Source organism: Abramis brama (genome assembly GCF_963993115.1).
Source record: "Abramis brama genome assembly, chromosome: 8".
NCBI classification, from domain to species: Eukaryota; Metazoa; Chordata; class Actinopteri; order Cypriniformes; family Leuciscidae; genus Abramis; species Abramis brama.
In genome coordinates this window covers 16,608,569-16,631,798 of record NC_139970.1, presented here as the reverse complement: position 1 = coordinate 16,631,798, position 23,230 = coordinate 16,608,569, and the positions used below count along the sequence as shown (strand labels likewise).

Here is a 23,230-nt window from a genome sequence, read left to right as displayed (position 1 = left end):
GCATATGGTCATATGGATAAGGGTATTTATAGCGGGGAATCCCACGCAGAAAGAGACTTGCCAATCCTGTCACAGCCAGCTCTGCCACTGCCAGTGATCAGCTGCTGCGGTTTATCACAGATACGCGACAGAATTTAGTAGCATGAATAACTATACACATCTAAATCGTAATAACGCAAGAAGCGTGGGATATAGAGGAAATACAATAAATCAAAGGAGCAATATGACGGACAGCGAGCAAACGAGTGAATATGAATGTGAGAATAACTCACCTGGACCGCAAAACCCTCAGAATCAGCCAACACAGTGAGTAACGTTACAGCTAAAGCAAATTAACGTTAGGCCTATTAGTCAAGTGAAATTTCACGAATGTTTACGTTTGAGACATTAAAAAAAAAGGAAAAAGAAAATAGTGTATATGTATAAAAATAAACATTTTACATTTAAAACACATTTATATTTTAAACATTTAAATGTATCGTTATTTCGATATTTATTTCGGCATTCTGGGGATTAAATCGTACATTTATTTACATAGCTTCTTTGTTTGCCAACAACTAGCCTAGCCTACTTAAGTTTCACTTTCGTTTCCGTCCAAACAACCAGGAGAAACGAAACTTCCAGATCTCAGACATCTGATTCTCACTCTTAGAAAAAAAGGTACAATGGGGTATAAAGTAGAACTATAGGGTTCTTTACTCAATATTAAGAAACCCTTTAGCAAAAAGGTTATAGGCCTTTAGGATTAAACACATTCAATTATTGCATAATACACTTTTTATTTCAATGTTTTCTAGTGATGAAATATGTTTACGAGCTGTGTGTAACCTATACAATTTTATTAAAATAAGAAATGAATTAAAACAAAATGTATTAAAACTCCCTAAAATGATCCCATGATGGAACCCCTAAAAGGTTCTATATATGAAGCACCTGACGGAACCCTTTAAGGTTCTATAGAACCTTGTGAAATACTTATTGTCCCCGAAGGGATGTTCGGCATACAGGAATAGTATAACACTAAAACATTCTAAACATTGTAAAACTAAAAACATTGTAAAATAGGCCTATAATAAAACAATACCTAAAATAACCTTAAAAAACACAACAACCCTCTGGTTTCCAAAATGTATATAGGCCTACATGTTTTTAAATAAATGTCTTTATTTAATGTCTCAACTAAACTTGATCATGTCATCTCGGCCATCATTATAACACCTGTTTCTAGCCATTATAAATGTACAGCTATTGTATATGAAGCACATCTAAAATGGTTTCTTAAGCTCTAGACAAATGCATTTACATTGAGCATAATGCATACTGACAAGGCATCACAAGACAAAAAGATAATAAACAAATATCATCAACTACTTTGTAAATAAAATCGATTAAACACTGAAACCATAATTAATACAATAAATAATAATCTTCTAAAAAAAATCTTTGGTTATTTTCAAGCATTATTTACTAGATATAGAAATCATTTTACAGCATATATATATAGGGCTAGTTGTACAATAACAACATAGTTACTAGTTTATGTTAGTTAAAAACCCTAATAGATTTATATGTGATCTCTTTCAGCAATGTCAACTTTTTGGGGTTTTGGGAAACCAGTTTTCTTAACCGTAACTATGATATTTTAGCATGCAGGAATATGGTTATTATGGTGAATTTTTGTAAGGGGGATTCTCATTATTTGTGTCCTTGTCATTGATTTGTTTATTTAGTTGTAACCAATGTAAAATACTGATCTGTTACCTGAACTACTCTTGCTATTTCTATTTGTGTTGTGATCATTTTCTTGATTACTGATTAACAATGATCATAATTACCACATGATTCATTGTTTTATATGTCATCATGCAGCACATTCGGGGTCATTTGTGATGTCAGGGAGCTATGATACAAATGTGATACAAATGTGTTTTTAATTGTATTTTGACTGCTGCAATATTTGGGGTGGGAGTATTGTGTCACGATCAAATATGATGGGGATAGAGGGGGAGTTCCCCGGAGTTGTTTGTGAAAAATTCTGACCTTACGTAAGAAAAGATGACTTGTGCCCCACCTTGGTTTTGAGACATTGCTGGCACATGAGACAAGCTGATAAGTTCACAACACAGTTGGAGACAGTCAGAAACTAAAATCAACCTATGCATGCCATTGCCCACACAGTGCTGAGGGATACACCAAGATACCACCAAATGAATCAAGACGGAGCAAACTGCAGAGGAGTAAGTCATGACACGACTGTTATTGTATTTTTCGTCTTCATGTGATCCAGATGTCTCTCTAATTGTTACCATCAGGTGCAATTTCAGCATGTTTGTTTGTGACTGAAAGAGAAGACACATTTATTTCGTTGTTGTTGTTGTTAATGTAGTTAAATATTATCTTAAGCCTGGAATACACTACACAACTATTAAAATCTGAACAGATTTTAAAACACTTTATAGGTGTGTTCACGCCATGTAGCAATTACCGTAATTACGAGATTCCAACCTGTCCTACTTGTTACAACTTTTAAACTGGGAATTTCCTGAGAGCTCCGCTGCAGATTCATTTAGGCGTTGACAGTGTTGTTGATATAGAAATGCAAAAATTCCCAGTTTTAAACAAATAACCATTTACATGTTTAGGACATTTGCAATGTAAGAATGTACAGGGAAACTTCATAAATAAAACACTGACTTGTTAGGTAATGTTTTCTCATTAAAATCAGATGGTTTCTTATTAAATCAATAGGATGTGTGGGAATACCAATATGGCGGCAAGGTGGCTTTACTTATTGTGACGTCATGAGTAGAACATTGAAAATGATGGTAATTATGACATGGCGTGAACGCAGCACATTTCCAGCCTGCTTCACCACACCTACCTGTGATCCTGAAGATCTTGATTAGCTGGTTCAGGTGTGTTTTATTTGGGTTGGAGCTGAACTGAGCCTCTCATGTCCAACTCCGAGTCCAAATTCACAAAATCTGCAGACTGGCTCTGACTTTCAGCGACTGAAAATTGGGGCAAACATATGGGCAAAATCCATGTAGTGGTGTATTCCAGCTTTTAGTTTGTTAACAAAAAAAAGTGTGTGTAGAACGTAGTCTTTTATTACCATGCACCATGCAAACTTCCAGTTGCCAGCCTTGAGTTTAGGCCACTGTTGCACCATCCCATTTGTGTTTAGAAATGAAAAGCATTTCTATTTCTCTCTCTGCAGTGGCACAGAAAGAAGAGGAGGATCTGAGGAGATGGCGGGAAGAGAATCGCCATGGTCCTATTCAGCTGCCTCCAGAGAGACTGGGTAACGTGAAGATGAAATATGCGGATGTCCTGATCTAAAACACAAAAGAGCAAAGGAAAAGAACTTCTAAAGCTGCGAATATATTCTCTCACAGGTGGCGCAGTATCATTGGCAGAAGTCAGACAGAGACAGCAGGTGGAAGCACGCCAGTCAAAGCTGACAAAAAAGGTTTCGGAGTACCTGTTTAAAATGTCTGATTCATTTCCTTAATACTTGTGGTGTTTTGCGTATTTACAGTACATTTACATGTTTCTACAGCTCAGAAAAGAGGAAATGGATAGAATAAATAGACAGGCAGAGGAGGAGGAGATTGAGAAGATGAAGGCCATACAGAGAGAGAAGGTAGAGTCCAAGAAATTGTTTACATCTGACTTTTTACAGCATTTCTGTAGGGCATTATGTTACTCTTATGCATCTTGCAAAACTTCATCTGGTCATCTGGCTTATGTTTGGATTCAGTGCTTTTTTTATGATGCCTTTGTAATTCAGACTTTATAACTCCAGATGTCACTGCAGGCAACATACAAGTTATCATATTCTCTGCAATTAAATGAGATATTAGACTTCAGCCTTCAGTGCTGCTGCTGCATGTGTTTTGCGTGATTGACGAGTCTAATTATTCCAGCAGCCACAGACACCAGAGTTCATTTGCTAAAACATGCGCCGGTCACTGCTTGGCTGTTCTTGTAGTGTAATAATGGTTTACTTTAGGGATCTCAGGATTGTAGATAAGCTTGGAAAACTGGAATGCTGGAAATGTAAAACAGCTAGAGAATTTTTTTTTAAATTAGATTAGATTCAACTTTATTGTCGTTGTGGAGAGTACAAATACAGAGCCAATGAAATGCAGTAAGCATCTAACAGGAAGTGCAATCTACAGAGGGGAATGACAAAAGAATGACAATGCTATGAAAATATGTGGTTCAAACCTGATTTTTTTTTAAATTCTGCTAATGTTGAAACATAATATGAATAAAAAAAAGAATATATATATATATATATATATATATATATATATATATATATATATATATATATATATATACAGTATATATATATATATATATATATATATATATATACAGTATATATACAGTGAGGAAAATAAGTATTTGAACACCCTGCTATTTTGCAAGTTCTCCCACTTAGAAATCATGGAAGGGTCTGAAATTGTCATCGTAGGTGCATGTCCACTGTGAGAGACATAATCAAAAAAAAAATATCCAGAAATCACAATGTATGATTTTTTTTACTATTTATTTGTATGATACAGCTGCAAATAAGTATTTGAACACCTGAGAAAATCAATGTTAATATTTTGGTACAGTAGCCTTTGTTTGCAATTAAAGAGGTCAAACGTTTCCTGTAGTTTTTCACCAGGTTTGCACACACTGCAGGAGGGATTTTGGCCCACTCCTCCACACAGATCTTCTCTAGATCAGTCAGGTTTCTGGGCTGTTGCTGAGAAACACGGAGTTTGAGCTCCCTCCAAAGATTCTCTATTGGGTTTAGGTCTGGAGACTGGCTAGGCCACACCAGAACCTTGATATGCTTCTTACAGAGCCACTCCTTGGTTATCCTGGCTGTGTGCTTCGGGTCATTGTCATGTTGGAAGACCCAGCCTCGACCCATCTTCAGTGCTCTAACTGAGGGAAGGAGGTTGTTCCCCAAAATCTTGCAATACATGGCCCCGGTCATCCTCTCCTCTGCAGTCGCCCTGTCCCATGTGCAGAAAAACACCCCCAAAGCATGATGCTACCACCCCCATGCTTCACAGTAGGGATGGTGTTCTTGGGATGGTACTCATCATTCTTCTTCCTCCAAACACGTTTAGTGGAATTATGACCAAAAAGTTCTATTTTGGTCTCATCTGACCACATGACTTTCTCCCATGACTCCTCTGGATCATCCAAATGGTCATTGGCAAACTTAAGACGGGCCTTGACATGTGCTGGTTTAAGCAGGGGAACCTTCCGTGCCATGCATGATTTCAAACCATGACGTCTTAGTGTATTACCAACAGTAACCTTGGAAACGGTGGTCCCAGCTCTTTTCAGGTCATTGACCAGCTCCTCCCGTGTATTTCTGGGCTGATTTCTCACCTTTCTTAGGATCATTGAGACCCCACGAGGTGAGATCTTGCATGGAGCCCCAGTCCGAGGGAGATTGACAGTCATGTTTAGCTTCTTCCATTTTCTAATGATTGCTCCAACAGTGGACCTTTTTTCACCAAGCTGCTTGGCAATTTCCCCGTAGCCCTTTCCAGCCTTGTGGAGGTGTACAATTTTGTCTCTAGTGTCTTTGGACAGCTCTTTGGTCTTGGCCATGTTAGTAGTTGGATTCTTACTGATTGTATGGGGTGGACAGGTGTCTTTATGCAGCTAACGACCTCAAACAGGTGCATCTAATTTAGGATAATAAATGGAGTGGAGGTGGACATTTTAAAGGCAGACTAACAGGTCTTTGAGGGTCAGAATTCTAGCTGATAGACAGGTGTTCAAATACTTATTTGCAGCTGTATCATACAAATAAATAGTTAAAAAATCATATATTGTGATTTCTGGAATTTTTTTTTTAGATTATGTCTCTCACAGTGGACATGCACCTACGATGACAATTTCAGACCCCTCCATGATTTCCAAGTGGGAGAACTTGCAAAATAGCAGGGTGTTCAAATACTTATTTTCCTCACTGTATATATATATATATATATATATATATATATATATATATATATAGTATATTCAAATCTAAATGTGTGCACTATTTTAAAGTCAGTAGTCAAACAATTTAATCCAATATTTCAAGAACTTATCAGAAGATCAGATTTTGGACTTTGTGATGAAAAATGTTGCATTAAATTAGAAAAATGCAGAATAAAAGCATTTTCATAATTTTCACACATTGTCAATGCTTTAGCATTCTCTTGCAAATGTATTGCGTTCCCCCGAGAAACACTGCATTCTCTCGCAAAAAGCATTCTCATATAATTCTTCCATTTCATATTTTTTTCTGTTACTATGTCCCTTTAAGGCTCCGTACAGACGGATCACACTGTATTATTTAAATCAGATTGTAGTGCAAGCGCAAGTGCAAATTATTGATGGCAAATGTCCAAATGATAATGGGGTATGAATGCTAAATTATTAAGTTACACTGCAAAAAAGACATGGTGTTTAAATGGCTGTAGAATAAATAAAAAAAATACTGTCCCTGGTACTAAAAATGTTTGCATGATGCTTTGCATGTACAATGGATACTGTAAGTACTTTTTCATCAAAACATCTTTAATGCATTGCATTGCAGGCCATTAAACTAGAGATGAGGAAAAAGCAAGAAGAGGAACAGAGACAGGAGCGGTATCAGCACGATAAGCAAATGTACGTTTACATTTTCCCTACATGCCAGATTTAAAGTGTGATTTGTTCAAAACAAGGAAGAAGGATGTTAAGCTGCTTTATTGGCCATTATCCAAAAACAATAAACCTGAATGGACAATAAACCTGAATGTTTACACTTGGCCCAAGTTCAGTAGAAAATATGCCTTTTATGCAGAAATCTTGTCAAGAGATTATTGAAAACAATGCAAGGAATCCTTCAAGTTAGTCAAACAGTGGCATGTGTCACTGTTGACAGTGAAACTTTTGCATCATTAACTCTTATGTTGTTGTAAACCCATATGACAAACCCATATAACTCTTCAATGAAAGCATTTTTTTGCTTGTCTGGTTGCAATACTATTAGCTATTAAGGCCAAACTGGCCACAAAAAAATCACAATAATGCATAATTACTGCAGTGGTCCATATGAATTCCATATATTCCAAGTTTTCTAAAATTATACAATATCTTTGTTTGAAAACCAACCCCAAATTTAAAATTTCATTTTCAAATTCATTTTTGGCTTACCTTTTAGATCTCATCCATGCAATTTTAATATGTGCGTATTCAAATTTGGCACATTGTGATTGGTTACAAAACGTATCTTGGTCTTGTTAGACCTCAGTGCTGCCTTTGACACAATATGCCATGGGCTGCACAGCTGGCTGTGTCTCTCCGGGATGGTATTCGATTGGTTTTGATCTTACTTAACTAATCGTGCCCAGTGTGCTAGTCTGGGAAATCATTAAAAAAAAAAAAGGTTCCTCAGAGTTCAGTGATGGGCCCGACTCTATTTAGCATATATGCTTCCACTTAGGCAGATTATTTGGAAGTATGGCCTTGGGTATCATTGCTATGCAGATCATACTCAAATTTACATCACCACTAGCCCTGATGTCGGCAGCATGTTAGCTGTTTTAAATGAGTGTCTAGAAGAAATCAGAATCTGGATGCAGCATAATTTGCTGAAACTGAATTGCAAAACTGAGATTTTGTTTGGTACGATGGTGGCTAAATTAAATTTTTTTTTTTAATTAATTAAAAAGAAATTAAGCATTAAACTACAAATATTAATTTCCAGCCCTAGTATATATGCAAATGTGAATGAGATTTGAGAGCATCCAGCAGTCCCAGATAGTCAGTAAATAACAACTTAGATTTCAGTCTTTTCCTCAAATGTATATACAGCTCAGAATTGTGTGCAATTTTTTTTTTCTTTTTGGAAGAGAGAAAGTTATATGGGTTTGGAACAACACGCGGATGAGTAAATGACGACAGCATTTTCATTTTTTGGATGAACTATCCCTGTAATCACAATTATGTATTTTCCTCCTGCAGGAAAACCAATGAGTTTCTTCAAAGAATTGAGCGGTCCAGCAGTAACGTTTCTATGGCATCGAGCAATTCCATACCAACATCATCCTGGGTAAGACAGAGGCCAAAAATGCACTGTATGCTCCATAGGCCCGAGTTCAAGCCTCTTGTGCATAACTGTGGCACTGAGGTTAGAGCCTGAGGCACTGGAATAATTCACACTAATTGATCTATCTTTGATGCATGTTTTCAATGTAAACAGTCCTCACTCAAGAGCTTTCATTGACATGGCACATTGGACTATAGCAAAGAGTCAGCCTGCTGAACCCCCCCCCCCACCCCCCACCCCCCAACAATTTTTTTTTATCTCCTTATTAGCCACATACCAGAGAAGGCTGTCTGAGTCCATTATAAAGCTTTCTCAGTTTTAAAGGGTTAGTTCACCCAAAAATGAAAATTCTGTCAGTAATTACTCACCCTCATGTTGTTCGAACCGCGTAAGACCTTCGTTCATCTTCAGAACACAAATTAAGATATTTTTGATGAAATCTGAGAGAGCTGATCACTTCTCCATAGGCTGCAAGGTGGCCGAAACTTGCTGGCCCAGAAAAGTTATTAAAGAGATCGTTAATATAGTCCAAGTGACTACAGTGGCTTAATCTTAAGTATATCAAGCGACGAGAATACTTTTTGTGCGCAAAAACAAACAAAAATAACGACTTTATTCCACTATTCATTTCCTTCTCTCTGGGCCTCGTAGTGTTTTTGCGCAGCGCGTCTGTGTTACACGTCATCACGCATCACACACATGACCAGCGTCAGCCAATAGTGAGCCTACGTGGTGACGTGTAACAGACGCGCTGCGCAAAAACACTACGTGAACCAACTAGAGGCCCAGAAAGAAGGAAATTAATAGTGGAATAAAGTCGTTATTTTTGTTTGTTTTTGCGCACAAAAAGTATTCTCGTCGCTTGATATACTTAAGATTGAGCCACTGTAGTCACTTGGACTATATTAACGATCTCTTTAATAACTTTTCTGGGCCAGCAAGTTTCTGCCACCTAGCAGCCTATGGAGAAGTGATCAGCTCTCAGATTTCATCAAAAATATCTTAATTTGTGTTCCGAAGATGAACGAAGGTCTTACGCGGTTGGAACAACATGAGGGTGAGTAATTACTGACAGAATTTTCATTTTTGGGTGAACTAACCCTTTAAATATGCAGCTTTCAGTCATCGCAATGGTGCTTCTGAATGGTGAGGCAAGCAGAGTTCAGGGGACTTCCCAGAGTTCACAGCGAGCACGCCTCACAAAAGGCAGAGATGGGTCTGTGAGAATTAAACAAAAAGAGAGACTGGTGTGGAATAACCTGTATTGTTTGAGTGAAAGTACCTGGAAAGGAGCCAGAGTCTCAGCGGACAAAAGTAAGCTGACAGGATGCATTAGAGGTGTTAATTATTGCTAACCACATTGACTTCACTTGAATTTTAAGCAGCTTCGTTTTGCATCAGTATACTCTTGTGTTAACCAAGCACTGAGATATAGATCATACTTTGCTGTTAGTTTTTTTTAAACAAACTTGTCCACTTTATCCGCAGCTCCACCTGTCTAGATCTTATCTATCACAAAGCATGTAAAATACTGCAGATTCACAGCACTAACCTCTGAGAGAGTGATTGTGCTATAGTGACAACAGTGACTACACTGTCTACAAAGATATGTACAGAGGCCTAGAATTTGATGTAATGAAATGTATCAAGAGTTCATATAGACAGATCATATAGAGGAGTTTGCTGCTGAAGTATTTTTGTCACATTCAGTGGCAATTTGCCCCGATCCCTGGTTAATTGCTGACCGTGACTGGTGGGGCAGGGCTGACCATAAGAGGTTTGAGGGCTGCCTCTTATGTTGTAGAAACCACTAAAACTGGCATCTGACAGCACTGTTAAAAACGACATCGTCTCGTGTCGAGCAAAGAATGTTTTGTTGTGCGGCTTTCAAAACCTGTCTGAAATTGTTCCCTGTTTGAGATTTTCGAGGACTTCCCTCTGGATGACTAATGGGGAAAATTCCTCTAATGGACAGATCGTGCATTAGGACTGCGGGATCTTGGTACACAACACATGCAAACAGCGTTCTGTACAGAGCTCTGGCTCTCTCGGCATACCGGGAGAGGAGGCTGTTCGATTGTGCTTTCTCTTGCTGTATTGACTTAAGTGGCTGGATGGACTCCAGGCAAAGTAATGAAACGCTCCAACCTAAATGTCGTAGGCCCGCCGATCAAAGTGTTTGTGGAAAGACGGGTTCTTGATGTGGTTTTGTGGCCACCGAGAATTGTTATGCTTTCAGTGATGCTTCCACAAGACAGATTAATCTCCACCATATCCTCTGTTTGTGCAAAAGATCCTTTGTATTGGCTTCCCAGGATGCCAGGCCCAGGTCGTCCCACCTATTCCCCTTACTCTCTGGCCATTCCAAACAGAGCAGCCCCTGCCTGCTGTCCCCAGGCCGTCTGACCAAACACACAAAGGATCTCTTCAACTTCCAGGCTCTCTGCTTGCCCCTCCTTACAAGCATCTTTCTGAACAGGGCCATGAGAAACTTAGAGTAACATCACAGCTAACACCCTTTCAGAGCCAAGTTTTGTGCTGAAATATGTGATGGGCTCACCCTCGGGGGTAGTGCTGTATGGACAATGGCTGGGGTCCTGTATGTTTTTGTCCGGGGATGGGTCACAATGATTGACTTGTAGAATAGTCTGGTCCTCGTTGCAGCTTATTACCGCCTAACTTTGATAGGAAGAGACCATCTGACTGACATGCACAACGACCAACCACAGTTGTTTTGTTTTTACTTAGGGCCAAGATATCTGAAATACATTATACCACAATCACAGGCCACTGTGGGAAAATTAAATGATACAGTTCTCATGAACAGAAAATGTATGTACAGCACATAGACATACATGTGCAGGAACTGCAGGAAGACCTTGAAGCTTCTTTTTTGTTAACAACAGATTTATAAATCATTCTGATTATAAATAGTCACATGAACAAACAGCAAAACAGGTCTCATCGCATTCGTTTGTCAGAGAAAGATTAACGACACTACGAACTGACGGCGATATCTGTGGACTTTTTTTACTCGGCTAACCTAGCTAGTTATTTCTATTGTTGGCGTTTTATTTGTTTTAAATATCTAGTTAGTGAGAAAAACAAAAACAAAAAACGTATATAGATATCAATCTGCATATGCAATGGACATTGGTTATGCTCTTTGCTTGCTCCTTTTAAGGTATCTTGGTTAAAACGACTCTAAATTCAATGAAGCACATACAAAACCCCCATTTGAGAATGTGCTTAATGTTTGGCACTCAAACTCACAGAGTTTGTAGAGACAGAGTTCATGTAGAGCAGCATTAGCAGCATTAGCTACAAACCGAGCTGTTCCAAGACACTGAAAAAACAGATCACGAGCTGCTCGCGTGTAAATAAACACAGTGCCGTGCTTCACTCTGAAACACACAGCGGACAGTTATCGGTGAGTAACAGTTTCATATACTATACTCGCCAACATTGATTTCACTTGCAAATACAATTTATTTTTTAAATGTATGTGAAAACACATTTTTTCATATTTACGTAATTCATGGGGGTCATACTTCAGAAAATACAGAAATCCGTTTAAATATGGAAAAATCACATCCCCGATATAAGTAGTTAAATTATCATTATCTCACAGAACTTTAGAACTTAATAATTCATAAAATACAGTTATGCATGTTGATAACTAGTTTACTTGCCTGCCTCAAATTAAACTCGGATATCTTTAACCTTGCAAATTTTGTCAAATTCATTGCCCGGAACTGTTGGTTTTTGTCAGTGCTTGCGATGTGCAATATGCATAATATGGCCACTGATCGGACTGAGTGGTCCACATACATGCAGATGGACATATTTAGCCATTGCATCTTCTGCCATGAGCATTGCATTTTTAAGATAGTGTGTCAAGGTAAAAATTATCCCTTATTCCCTTATGTTTTTGAACACAAAAATGCATCCTATGTGAACAGCATCTAAGTAGTAATAAACTCAATCTGAAACCAGTTATTCAAGGCGTTCAGGAAACTCAGCATATAGTCAGTTTAAAAAATATGCATTTTTGCACATTCCTAGTTTTCATTGCGTGGCCACTCTTTCTTCACAGGTTAAAAGTCATGAGTACAGGGATTCCAGAAGAGAGGAGGAGAACGCAGACCTGCTTATGATGAAAGAGGAGCAGAGGAGAAAGGTACAGAACAAAGGAAGTAAAACAGATGGCCTGAACATACAGTACGAACATCACCTCCACTTTTGGTTCAGAGGAACACCACAGCTAAATGTCTGGGCTTTGCCAAGAATAAGAACTAACTCTGCCTAGCATATGCTATTGATTACCATGTTCTAGGACATAGGAGGTAGTAATGGATGAAGTAGTGTAGGTGTTTTCCAGCTGGCTGTATAGTGGTATTTCTGTGGCTTTGAATGCCGGTCAAACACAGATTTAACTCACTGATATGCATCAAGCACAAAAGGTCAGTCTGACCTATCATGTTGATATTGTTGTTTATTTATGGAAAAGCGCAATTAAATTATTATAGTCACAGACATTAACATAAGGAGACATTTCTGAGGAGACATTTCTGTTGGAGATGAAATTTTCGTTACCTTACTATTTCCAGACAGAAATTTTGGAGGAAAAACAAAAACAACAGGAGGAGGAAAGGAAGAGACGGACTGAAGCTGACCATCGGCGGTATGGATGCTTAATCATGACAAACCACTAAAAAAAACATGACTGTCAGAATTAATAAAGGAGTCTGAGACCACTAGTGAAAATGCTTATATTTTGCATTTTTCTAATTTGATGCCATTTTTTTCATTTAAAATTATATTGTCAATGTTGCGATTCGAAAATATGAATGTTTTTGTATTTTAGTTGCTTTAATGACTCAACAATGACTGGATTAACTCTGCAAGTATGTGTAAAACCTGAGGATAAGGTTCTCCAGCATGATAGAAGTAGCTACTTTTGTGTTTCATAGGAGAATACATACGGGTTTCGAAACACATTTTGAAACCTGTCTGAAGTATGAAACACAATTTGAAAACTCCATTGGGGGAAAATATACTTTGAGAGAATATACTGAAGTGCGAACTGAATGTAATGTTTGCAAGCACTTAGAGGTGCGGTAGGTGATCTAGGAAATGCTAACTTTAGCCTACTAGCATTGAAAGCATACGATCCCACCCTCCCTGCAAATCACAGTCCAAAAGCCACGCCTCCTCCAAAACACATGAACGCGCGCAGACCAGAAGCGACCAGAGAAGTGTTATTTGACTACATCATGGGTCATTCACCAGTGAGAAAACTTTACAGTACAGTGAAGGGAAAAACCGAAGTGTTTACTTGCATACATAAGTATGCGATTGTGAAATGACTCGAGTACAGAAGTTGACATAAAGGAAAGAATGCAGTGTATTTCAGGTTTATTCATATGCGATTTCAGGACATAGCGGCAACCCAGACAGCAACATAGTGTTATCCCAGATCCAGCCCACATCTGGTACGCATTGAATCCACATGAACCAGATGTGGCCCAGATCTGGGCCGACACTACTGTATGTTGGGATCATTTCATTTGGACCGAATGCAATGATTGAACAAACATTTTATGGTCCTGCTCCTTCAAAATACATTGAGACCGCTTAACATAGTGATTGCTATCAGCATATGAGGAGACTTTCAGCCAGCATAACAAAACATTTTTCTATAGAGAATCACCTATTGCACTTTTAATTTCATGTTAATTGCAATTAAAACACAATGTATTGTAGTTTAAATTAAAATTAAATACAGTTAGATGAACTACAGAGTGTCCTTTTTATCCACTTAAGTACATCTTTATATGTCATTTCATAATTACTTCTATTGTCTTTGAAATATGGTGTATGCTGAATACTGACAAACATTCATGGTAAACTAAATTATACTTCTATTGAAACTTGTGTGTCATGTAGCCTATTTAAATATATTTTTAATAGCATATTTGTAATGATGTACATTTAAAGTATATTAACTTTAAATGTATTATATTGAATAACACGCAACAGTTAAAAGTATAATTAAGCACTTTACATCTGCTTTAGTATGTCAACACTTATAAAATATGCATACTGTAAAGCACAACAAAATATTATTAAAAAATGCTGTAAAATGTACTTTAAAGTAAAACTTAGTTTTAAGAAACATTGTCATTAAAGTTTTCTCTCTTTAAGTACACTTAAGTGGCTTTTATTTCCTTAATTTCCTAAATTCCTGGAGTTAATTTTTTTAAACTTTTGCTTACATGGCACTATTTGGTCTCGTACCCAAATATATTAGTGACCTTTTACACCCTTACTCTCCAACTAGAGCACTCAGGTCTTCTGACCAACTGCTATTGACGGTTCCTCGTTGCCATTATAAATCTAATGGTGACCGTGCCTTTTCGGTGAAGGGTCCGAAATTATGGAATAGTCTTCCTTTCCATGTGAGGGCATCTTCGTCGCTAGCCATTTTTTAAGTCTTCTTTAAAAACATATCTGTTTTCTTTGGCTTTTGAATAGATCATGAAATGAAGTAAGAGTATTTCATTGCTCGGAACAAGTCTGATGATGTTTTGCTCTCTTCAGGGTGAATTTGGCCTTCCTAGACCGTCTGGACGTGAGTCGCTCAGATAGTGTGTCTGAACCCGTGACCCAAACCCCTGAAAACAGAAATGACTGGCTGGATGATGTTGATGAACCACAGGACACAGCCTTCTCCCCAGTACCCAACCCATCACGGGTCCACACAGACAGTGCAGAGGAGGTTGGTGAGTCTTAAACAAGATTTATATTCATCCGTCATGGCACTGTGTGTGTTTAGGTCTGTTTCATTTCACAGCACTTCTGGAAATGTCTCCATTGCGTCGAACTCTCGAGTCTCAAAGCCTCCACGTGTGTGTGAGATTAAACAGATCTCTCACCCCTGGTGCCGGACAGCATAGCGTATTGTATAAATAAAAAATGTCCCGGTACTCCTGACACGTGATGCTCTTAGATGTCCATGTATATACAATCTGCCTGCGTTATGAGAGGTTAGTGTCAATTAGAGTATGTGCCAGTAACTTGCGAATTGATTATTAGCGAGCTGGATGTGTTTTTTGAGGCCAAATTGAGGCCTACTGTAAAGTAAACTCATCCAGCCTTGGAGAAGCTTGAATCACTTTCATGCCTGTCTGACAACTGATTAATGCCTGCGACTGTAGCAAAAACCTTGGTTAGCTCTTCGAGATCCAGTCTGGCAGCATTGTCATTACTTAGAAATTTGCCATGCTGTCTTCAGAATTGCACTGCTGTGGGTTAAATAAACCGTGCTGTGGGTTTTTATAAAGATATTTTTTTTATATCTCGTTCTTATTCTTTTAATCTCAGTTTTAGTTTAAGTTACTTTAGTGCATTATTAAGCTATGTTAAAATGAGAAATGTTGCCTTGGCAATTAGTTGAAATAAAAAAATATATTTTTTTGATATATTTTATTTTATCACAGTTAAAGTTTATTTTATTTCAAATAATGAAAATGTTATTTTAATGGTTTTAGTTTTCCTTTTAGTTAGCTATAAAACCCCTGGTCACTGAGTCAGTACCCTTAAGACCTGCTGAAACCGAGAGGAATATTCAGTGCGGAAATTCTGTGTGATAAACTTTTTAATTCAAATGAACGGCTATTAATGCGTCTGTTCAGACCGACATAAACGTTAGCATGCCGTCAATGCGATTTTTTTAAATGATTTTTTAATGGACGAGGGCATCATTTCTTTTCCATTGCACTGCGAAGAAAACTGGCCAGCCAATAGAATCTGTGCTTTTGACAGACAAATTATTCTGCTTTTATAAAAGTGCAATTTACTGTCAGAGAATGAATCTGTTTTTTTGGTCGGGGGTGGGGTTCATGGGTTCAATTTTCGTGCCGAACATTTATGTTGGAATGAATAAGAGAGTGTTTAAAGGGCATTTGCCCAAAAATGAAAATTCTGTCATTAGTTACTCACCCTCATGTCGTTCCAAAACCTCGCCGTAAGACCTTCATTCATCATGGGAACACAAATGAAGATCTTTTAGATGAAATCCGAGAGATTTCTGACCCCTCCAGAGACAGACTGCAACAGAATTTTCATTTGTTCCATTAAAAAAAACCCAAAAAAACTGCATACAGATTTGTAACAACGTAATATTGAGCTAATAATGACATAGTTTACATTTCTCCTTTGATGGATTGATCATTTTAAAATTATTGTCGTAACACTTTATTTTACAGTGTCCTTGTTACATATGTTACATGTACTTGACATAGTAATAACAGTAAATTATGCATTACATGCAACTAACCCTCAACCAAATCCCAATCCTACCCTAACCCTGTAGTTGCTTAATATAACTCAGTACTTAAATATATAATTACACTGTAACAATGACACCTTAAAATAAAGTGTAACCCTATTGTTTAATCTATTCTGACCAACAGGCATTGAACTTGTATGATTCACACACATTGTATTAGCCTCCTAAGTGGGATTTGGAAATGACATATGGTCCGATTGAGCCGGAATCTAGCTCCATATGTGGAGTTCTTCTCCTTTTTTTTGCCAAGAGGTGTGACTGTAACGGCCAGCTTTCCCATCTGCGCGCAGAGCCTGTGGACTGCTGTGTGATGGCGTAGGGCTAATGTGCCATTCGCGCTGAAACAGTCTGTAAATCTTCTCAGATGCCTAATGACACATTATGTTTGTGTGTTCAGCATCACTTACGTCTGAATCACTGCAAGGACCAAAGGTTGTATCCTCAGCTGAGGTTTGGGGTCAGCCAGGTCTTCCGATTCTCAAACTCACACCTCTGTCTCTGATTACCAGAAACATTAGATGTGTTTGTCTCCGAACCAAGTCTCAGAATGACCTCTCGTCTGGCTGCGGTTTGGCTTACTCACGGTAGAGATAGGACCTGCCCTGGCTCATGATGCTTCCATGAGTTCAGTTCTCAGGCTGAATGTTGAATTAATAGAAGCATTCTCTGTTTAACTACACCTTTGTATCCAATTCAAACTGTATATTTAGTGCAAAAATATATTTTATTTCTCAGTATTTGTCTTATTTTCCTGTACAAATATATAAACATTCTTAAATCACAATACATTTACATGAGATCATAAATTACCTAAGACATACAAGATTAAGCCAGATTTAAAAAGCGCAGATGGGAGTGAAAGTTCTGCGGGTGATTTATTGACAATGCGCATATTAAAGAACGAAGCAGCCAAATCACTTCCATAATGACCAACGCAATCTACCAAGAGCAGCGCAAATTAGCGTCTGGTCTAAAGACGTGTTTTTCAGGCGTTAAATAATGGCGCAAGTACCAGTAAATTGACTAGCGCAAATCTTAGTAAATCCCCCCCCCCCCATACATTTTCTGTCTGAAAGGGAAACTCCTACAAATGCATATACAATAATATCAGCTGCAAAAATAACTGTTTCCATGCCTTTTCAGCGATATTTTTTCACTGCGTGTCTTTAGTAAATCCTGGCAGTCGTTTTAACGTCAAAAGCCTGTTTGTTATTAAATCAGATTTTTGCTTCTCAAGTAAATGTATCTTGATTTAAGAATGTTTATATATTTGTATTGGAATAAAGACAAAGGAAAATCCTTTTAGCAGTGTTCTTAAAGTGTTATTTCTGCACAACTAACATCCGTGAATTTAAGTGCAAAAAGAATGACTTCAATTTTCCGAACAACTCCACCCATAAATAACCTACGGATGGATTACTTACAGTTGACTCTTCATATTAAACTCGGATAAAAAAATAAAAAAATACACACTTCACCTTCAGTTATGTTCTTGTATGTCAACTGGTAAAGCAAAGCATTAGCAAGGTCATCTGGTTCAAGTAAAAGCCTAGCGTTAAAACGTATACCTTCAACTGGAAGCATCTGCATTGAACGCCACTTATTCTGTCGGTTTCAATTATTGTCGTGAGCATTCTTCTATCCTTTCACAGTTTTCCCAGTTTAATAGATTTTCTGTTGCATTATCTGGGGCCTTTGTGTCCAATGACGGCTTTCCTATCTATCCGGCATTCCTGGGATCTGTGTGTATGGGACATCTATCTGCCATAGTGCTAGTTTTATCCATTAGTGTGTGGTTTAGTGTGGGATCAAGATGGCGTTGTTTGCGGAACAGGCTGGCAGAAGCACTGCGGTGGAGACGAGTTCTCCCACCCTGTCTGTCCTGCTCTATGAACCAGATGAACCAGCAGGGAGGTCAATCTTGCGCTGCGAGAGATGTGTGCCTGTGAGACTCGGGATCTGAAGTCTCTAGGAACAAGTGACCAATGTTGCTCATAATGTTTTGACCGCCTCACACTTGTCCTTAAGCATGGTGTGCATGGAAATGCCAACCTAGAGTGATTCAGCTTTAGTGCTATAAAGATATGAGCTAAACTACTGTACATTTACTGTCTGTTTGTTGTTTTTCTTGTAGATCGTGACCATATGTGGACCCTGATGAAACTTCAGAATGAGTTTCCATACTATGAGGGAGAAATGCTGGAAGACATCGTCAAACAGTGTAATGGCAATTACAAGGACGCATATGAGCTGCTAAATGTTTAAAACATATATTTATATACTTTTTGTTGTTGTTGTTGTGAAGCTGAAAATTCAGCCGTTATTTACTCCCCCATTTGTGAGTAAATAATGATTTTTGTGTGAACTGTCCATTTAATTATTGAATGCGGTGAGCTTGAACAAAACAGTCTAGTGTCCTTTGAACTGACACAAAAACTTCTTTTTTAGTTTGTGCAGTTATTTTTGTTCTGACACAAAATGGATTGACACAGCCACAGAGAAAAGAAATCAAAACAATAAATCAATATTTGAGTCTGCTGTGGGAACGTTTATGGGTCCCATGAGTACAGTTCACAGACTAAATGATGTAAATGATGTGCGTTCACAAAATCCAAAGGCTGATTTATAATGAGGTAAAGACTAGAGGAATTCTGAACTCATCCACAATAGGGATGGACAGTGAAAAACCAAACCATCATACAGATCATTAGCTTCCTAAATGCTATATAGGCTCCTGCTAGAACTCTGCATGAATTTAAAAAGACTGCCTCTGTTTGTGTGAAATAGTGCGCAACATTCAGGTTCCGGAAGTAAATATCCTATTTATTTTCTACATAGAGGAATTGATTTACTTATAAACCTTTAAAGACAAACCTATGGTGAGCCACAAGGTTGTTAATCAATGGTATATTCTTTTGTTGAGGCAATCATTCCACATTATTTCAATGTATTTTTTTAATTCCTGGTGAAAAAATACATTACTTATGATTTTGTAGTTATTTGTAAGGGTTGTAGTGATTTCCTTCTTAAAGGCATTATGTAAATAGTCTTTATTGGGTCCAACTTTTAAATACTTTTTAGCTTTAAAACAAAGCATGTAATGTTGTTATTTACCTCGTAGCTGGTTGGTTTGGTTCATGGTTTATAACTTTTTAATGAAGACTTTTTTAAAAATCCATATGGGAAAAACGAGAAATGAGAAAAATACTTACAGAACCAAAGCCGCAGAAATGTTATTTTCTGCATATTTAATCGTGAAGTAATGGTAAGGAGTCATAAGTCTTGTCCTGCTTAAATTATTACGATTTTAAATGTTATGAATAATGTGTTTAATTGTTAATAAATTGTGTTTGTGTCGTCGGAACTGACATGTACAGGTGAAACTCGAAAAATTTGAATATTGTGCAAAAGTATGTGTATTTCAGTAATTCAAATTAAAAGGTGAAACTAATATATTTAGTATATATAACTATAAACATATGCATGATTATACTTTTCAGAGGGCCGACATTTCTGTATTTAATTTTTTTTTTTTTTTTTGATTTCATGTAATATTCTAATTTTCTGAGATTTTGAATTTGGGGATTTCATAAGCTGTAAGCCATAATCATCAAAATTATAACTTTTGCACGATATTCAAATTTTTCGAGTTTCACCTGTACTCCAACATGTAGCACAGTTGTGCCATCTCATGATCCCTTCCCCCTCTCTCTCCCACTTCACCTCCTGTCAGTTTCTATACTCAATAAAGGTACAAAAAAATATTTTTATTTGTGTCATCTTTCATTTTTTATTGTTATCAATTTTAATGTTTTAGAATTAATTGATATATTTCACAATTCATTTATTTATTATGATCAGAAAGGCAACAGGGTTGATGGTAACAGGGTTGACAGTTTTACTATTGAATTTCACAACAACAAAAAACTATCTTCTATGTATTTGGTGTACATATTTGCTAACATACAGTAGCAAGAAGTTGAAAACAAGAGTGGTGTCCCATACTCGGAATTTGTGTTCTGCATTTCACCCGTCCAAGTGTGCACACACACAACAGTGAGTATTGAACACACACCAGGAGCAGTGGGCAGCTATTTTTATTTTTTATTTTTTTGCTGCTGCACCCGGGGAGCGACTGGGGGTTAGGTGCCTTGCTCAACGGCACCTCAGTTGTGGGCAATGAGAGTGGAAGCGAGCTCTGTTCATTAATTCCCCCCACCTACATATCCTGCCAGTACTGAGACTCGAACCCACAACCTTCGGTAAGCTACAAGTAACACACAGTAAAAGTCAGCTGTATTTTGTCACAGAGTTCAGATTCAAATGTGGCCAAAATTTAGCTCAACATCTGCTTTTACATCCTTTGGCAAAGTTTTCTTGATCTTCAAAAGGTATTTTCCCTGCTTACAGAACAAAATAATGCGGTAAATTCTGTGTGATTAGCAATAACGTAGCTACCTTGTGTTTTGGTTGAACCACGATCAATCGTGTTCCTGCACTGGAACAGTTTCTCATGTAAATGTGTTCACTGCATTAAACATGCCGTTTCCTGTGACAGCTTCCCTGTCTTTTGATGAGCACTTTTTTTGGTGAGTGTGTTTTCCTGTGTGTGGGGTGGAGAGGTAGTTGTGGAAAGATCGGTTCCCAAGGTAACCCAAACTCAAAGGAAACTTTGTTGTTTCTGACACACAAAGAGACGTTTCCGAGAGGTGTTGTTCTGGGTCAATGAAACTAAGAGGGATCATACTACACTGTCATATCGCACAACTCTGATGACCCACAAATCAGAACTACTGTAGGTCTGCAAGACCCTGATTACCTCAGCAGCATTCTGGGGGATTTCCTGTGGGTGTTTCCCCATCAGAATTAGGTCACAGCATTACCCATATTACCCAAGAATTCTGGGGGAAAAATAATAAAAATCTACAGACAGCAATAAACCACAGCATACACCCAGCAGATCTGGGGTCCATTATCCATTGGTGTCGAAAAGACAAATATATGGATTCTCTGTGAAATTAGCCCTTTTGTTTTTCTCTTTGACCATTTTCCAAGCATTGTGAGATTTCAGTTCAAGACTCATGTGAGTTGCCCTTTCACACTTTTATTATTCCAAGGTATTGTCTGAGAGAAAGAGTCATGAAACGCAGCCTGGCTGTATAGAAAAATAAAACAGGCGAGATCGCACAGGCTTGAAGCGATTGCGCCTGCAAAAGATACAATTTTATCTCTAGGGAACACGTCGGTATTCTTGTACATACAGGGTGAAACATTTGCTTATGTGCTAACTGAAATATTAGCCATCTCATCTGTTAGATGGGGAAGAGGAGGATACTTCGGTACATAAGAGGACCTCAATGTGAACTAGGAAAACATGCCACTCACAGGGCTGTAACATGTAGAGATCTCCACAGTCAACCACAACTGAGTCACAGTGCTTCCTGGAGAAAATGGGCTCCACGAGACAGGCTTATTGAGGCACGCCTTGGCTGCTGGCTGACAGCGCCGACAGTCCTCACTCTCACGCTCTCACGCGCGCAGGCACAAACAAACAAATAAACTAGTTACAGCACAAAAATATTTACTTACACTACAGCTCCATGGAGAATTGGGCGCCTTTGAAATAGTTGCTCCAACATGGTATGATTAAGCATTGGGAAATGTATTCATTTTATATGAGTGATGGTTTGATAAGTTTGTAGTACAAAGCACCAGTTGGCAATTAGAAAGGCTGCTATTATGCTGAAGTGATTTATTATAGAGATGTAAATCATATATGGAGCTGTTTGTGGTTTAGCTCCATTCTCCCCCCAAAAAGTAATTCATCTGAAGCGGGAATACTCCCTAAAAAAAAACAGCTCCAACCAGCCTAGAAGGTAGCGTGGTTGACAGTTTTATGGACTAACTTGACATTATTCAAAATATGCTCAAGTTCATAATACTATATGGAAAGAGAATGAATTCAATGTTGACATTTCTACAAATATCCACTTTTCAATAATCAATAGTTTACTAAATTAAATCATGGTAACAAGATTGACATCTGATATAGACTGCCTGCTGTTGTGCCAAATGCTTTGTAGACATTTGTCTTGTCTAATAGTTATTTGTTAAAAGGGCACACATTTTATATAGAACTACTTGTGGTTTACCTCTAACATCATTCATCTAAAGCAGGAATACTTCCTATAAACGACTTAAACCAGCCTAAAACTTAACACGGTTGCAGCAATGATGAAAAAAGGGATCTGGATCTAGGTGCAGCACTGTTTATTTATAAGTCAAGTCATGTCACCTTCATTTATATAGCGCTTTTAACAATATAGATAGTTTCAAAGCAGCTTTAGTGATAATAGGAAATTAAAGTAACAGAGATTGTTTTGGCTTTACAGCAGCTCTAGAATGAAGTTATTGTCCAGCTAAAGTTAGTTTTGATTTATTCACTTCTGTTGCAACAATCATTAGTTATGTAACTTATTAGCTTACACGTCACCGTTCTAACAGAAAACCCTTAATGCGATCCGGCCACTCATTTGCACAAAACAGTGCCTGGTGGCTCGAGAACGCAAACCATGAAATAGGTTCCAAGGTACACGCCTTGAAAACTTTATAATACACAATTTTTATCGCTTCCGCGTAGCCACATGAACCGGAATTATCCCGATAACATTTTATCTATACAGAGGTAACCGGAAGGGAAGGTAGCCTTCACAGGGGAGATACTAGTTGACACTTCAGGACTGCGTTGTCGTCATGCCCAGGCGCAGGTC

General features: G+C 37.9%; 2 protein-coding genes across 5 annotated transcripts in view; one reads left to right on the top strand and one right to left on the bottom strand.

Annotated features, from left to right (window-relative positions):
* dnajc15 (DnaJ (Hsp40) homolog, subfamily C, member 15) overlaps positions 1-592 on the bottom strand; it is a 30,827-nt gene extending 30,235 nt beyond the window's left edge. For all 3 annotated transcript variants that reach the window (XR_014607481.1, XR_014607482.1, XM_084122209.1), the window contains exon 1: positions 273-592. The gene's annotated coding sequence lies outside the window, so the exon portion shown is untranslated. The remainder of the gene's footprint in view (positions 1-272) is intronic.
* epsti1 (epithelial stromal interaction 1) lies at positions 49-20,224 on the top strand. Of its 2 annotated transcripts, none has more exons than XM_084122207.1 (11): positions 49-306; positions 2,179-2,237; positions 3,221-3,304; positions 3,399-3,472; positions 3,563-3,646; positions 6,611-6,684; positions 8,023-8,110; positions 12,204-12,287; positions 12,718-12,791; positions 14,711-14,888; positions 18,595-20,224. In XM_084122207.1, exons 1-11 carry the CDS (start codon positions 143-145, stop codon positions 18,616-18,618), a joined length of 987 nt encoding a protein of 328 aa, XP_083978333.1. In that variant the 5' UTR covers positions 49-142; the 3' UTR covers positions 18,619-20,224. The 2 variants fall into 2 exon arrangements, with proteins under 2 accessions (XP_083978333.1, XP_083978332.1); XM_084122206.1 differs by having other exon boundaries at positions 14,711-14,892.
* The last annotated feature ends 3,006 nt before the right edge of the window (positions 20,225-23,230 follow it).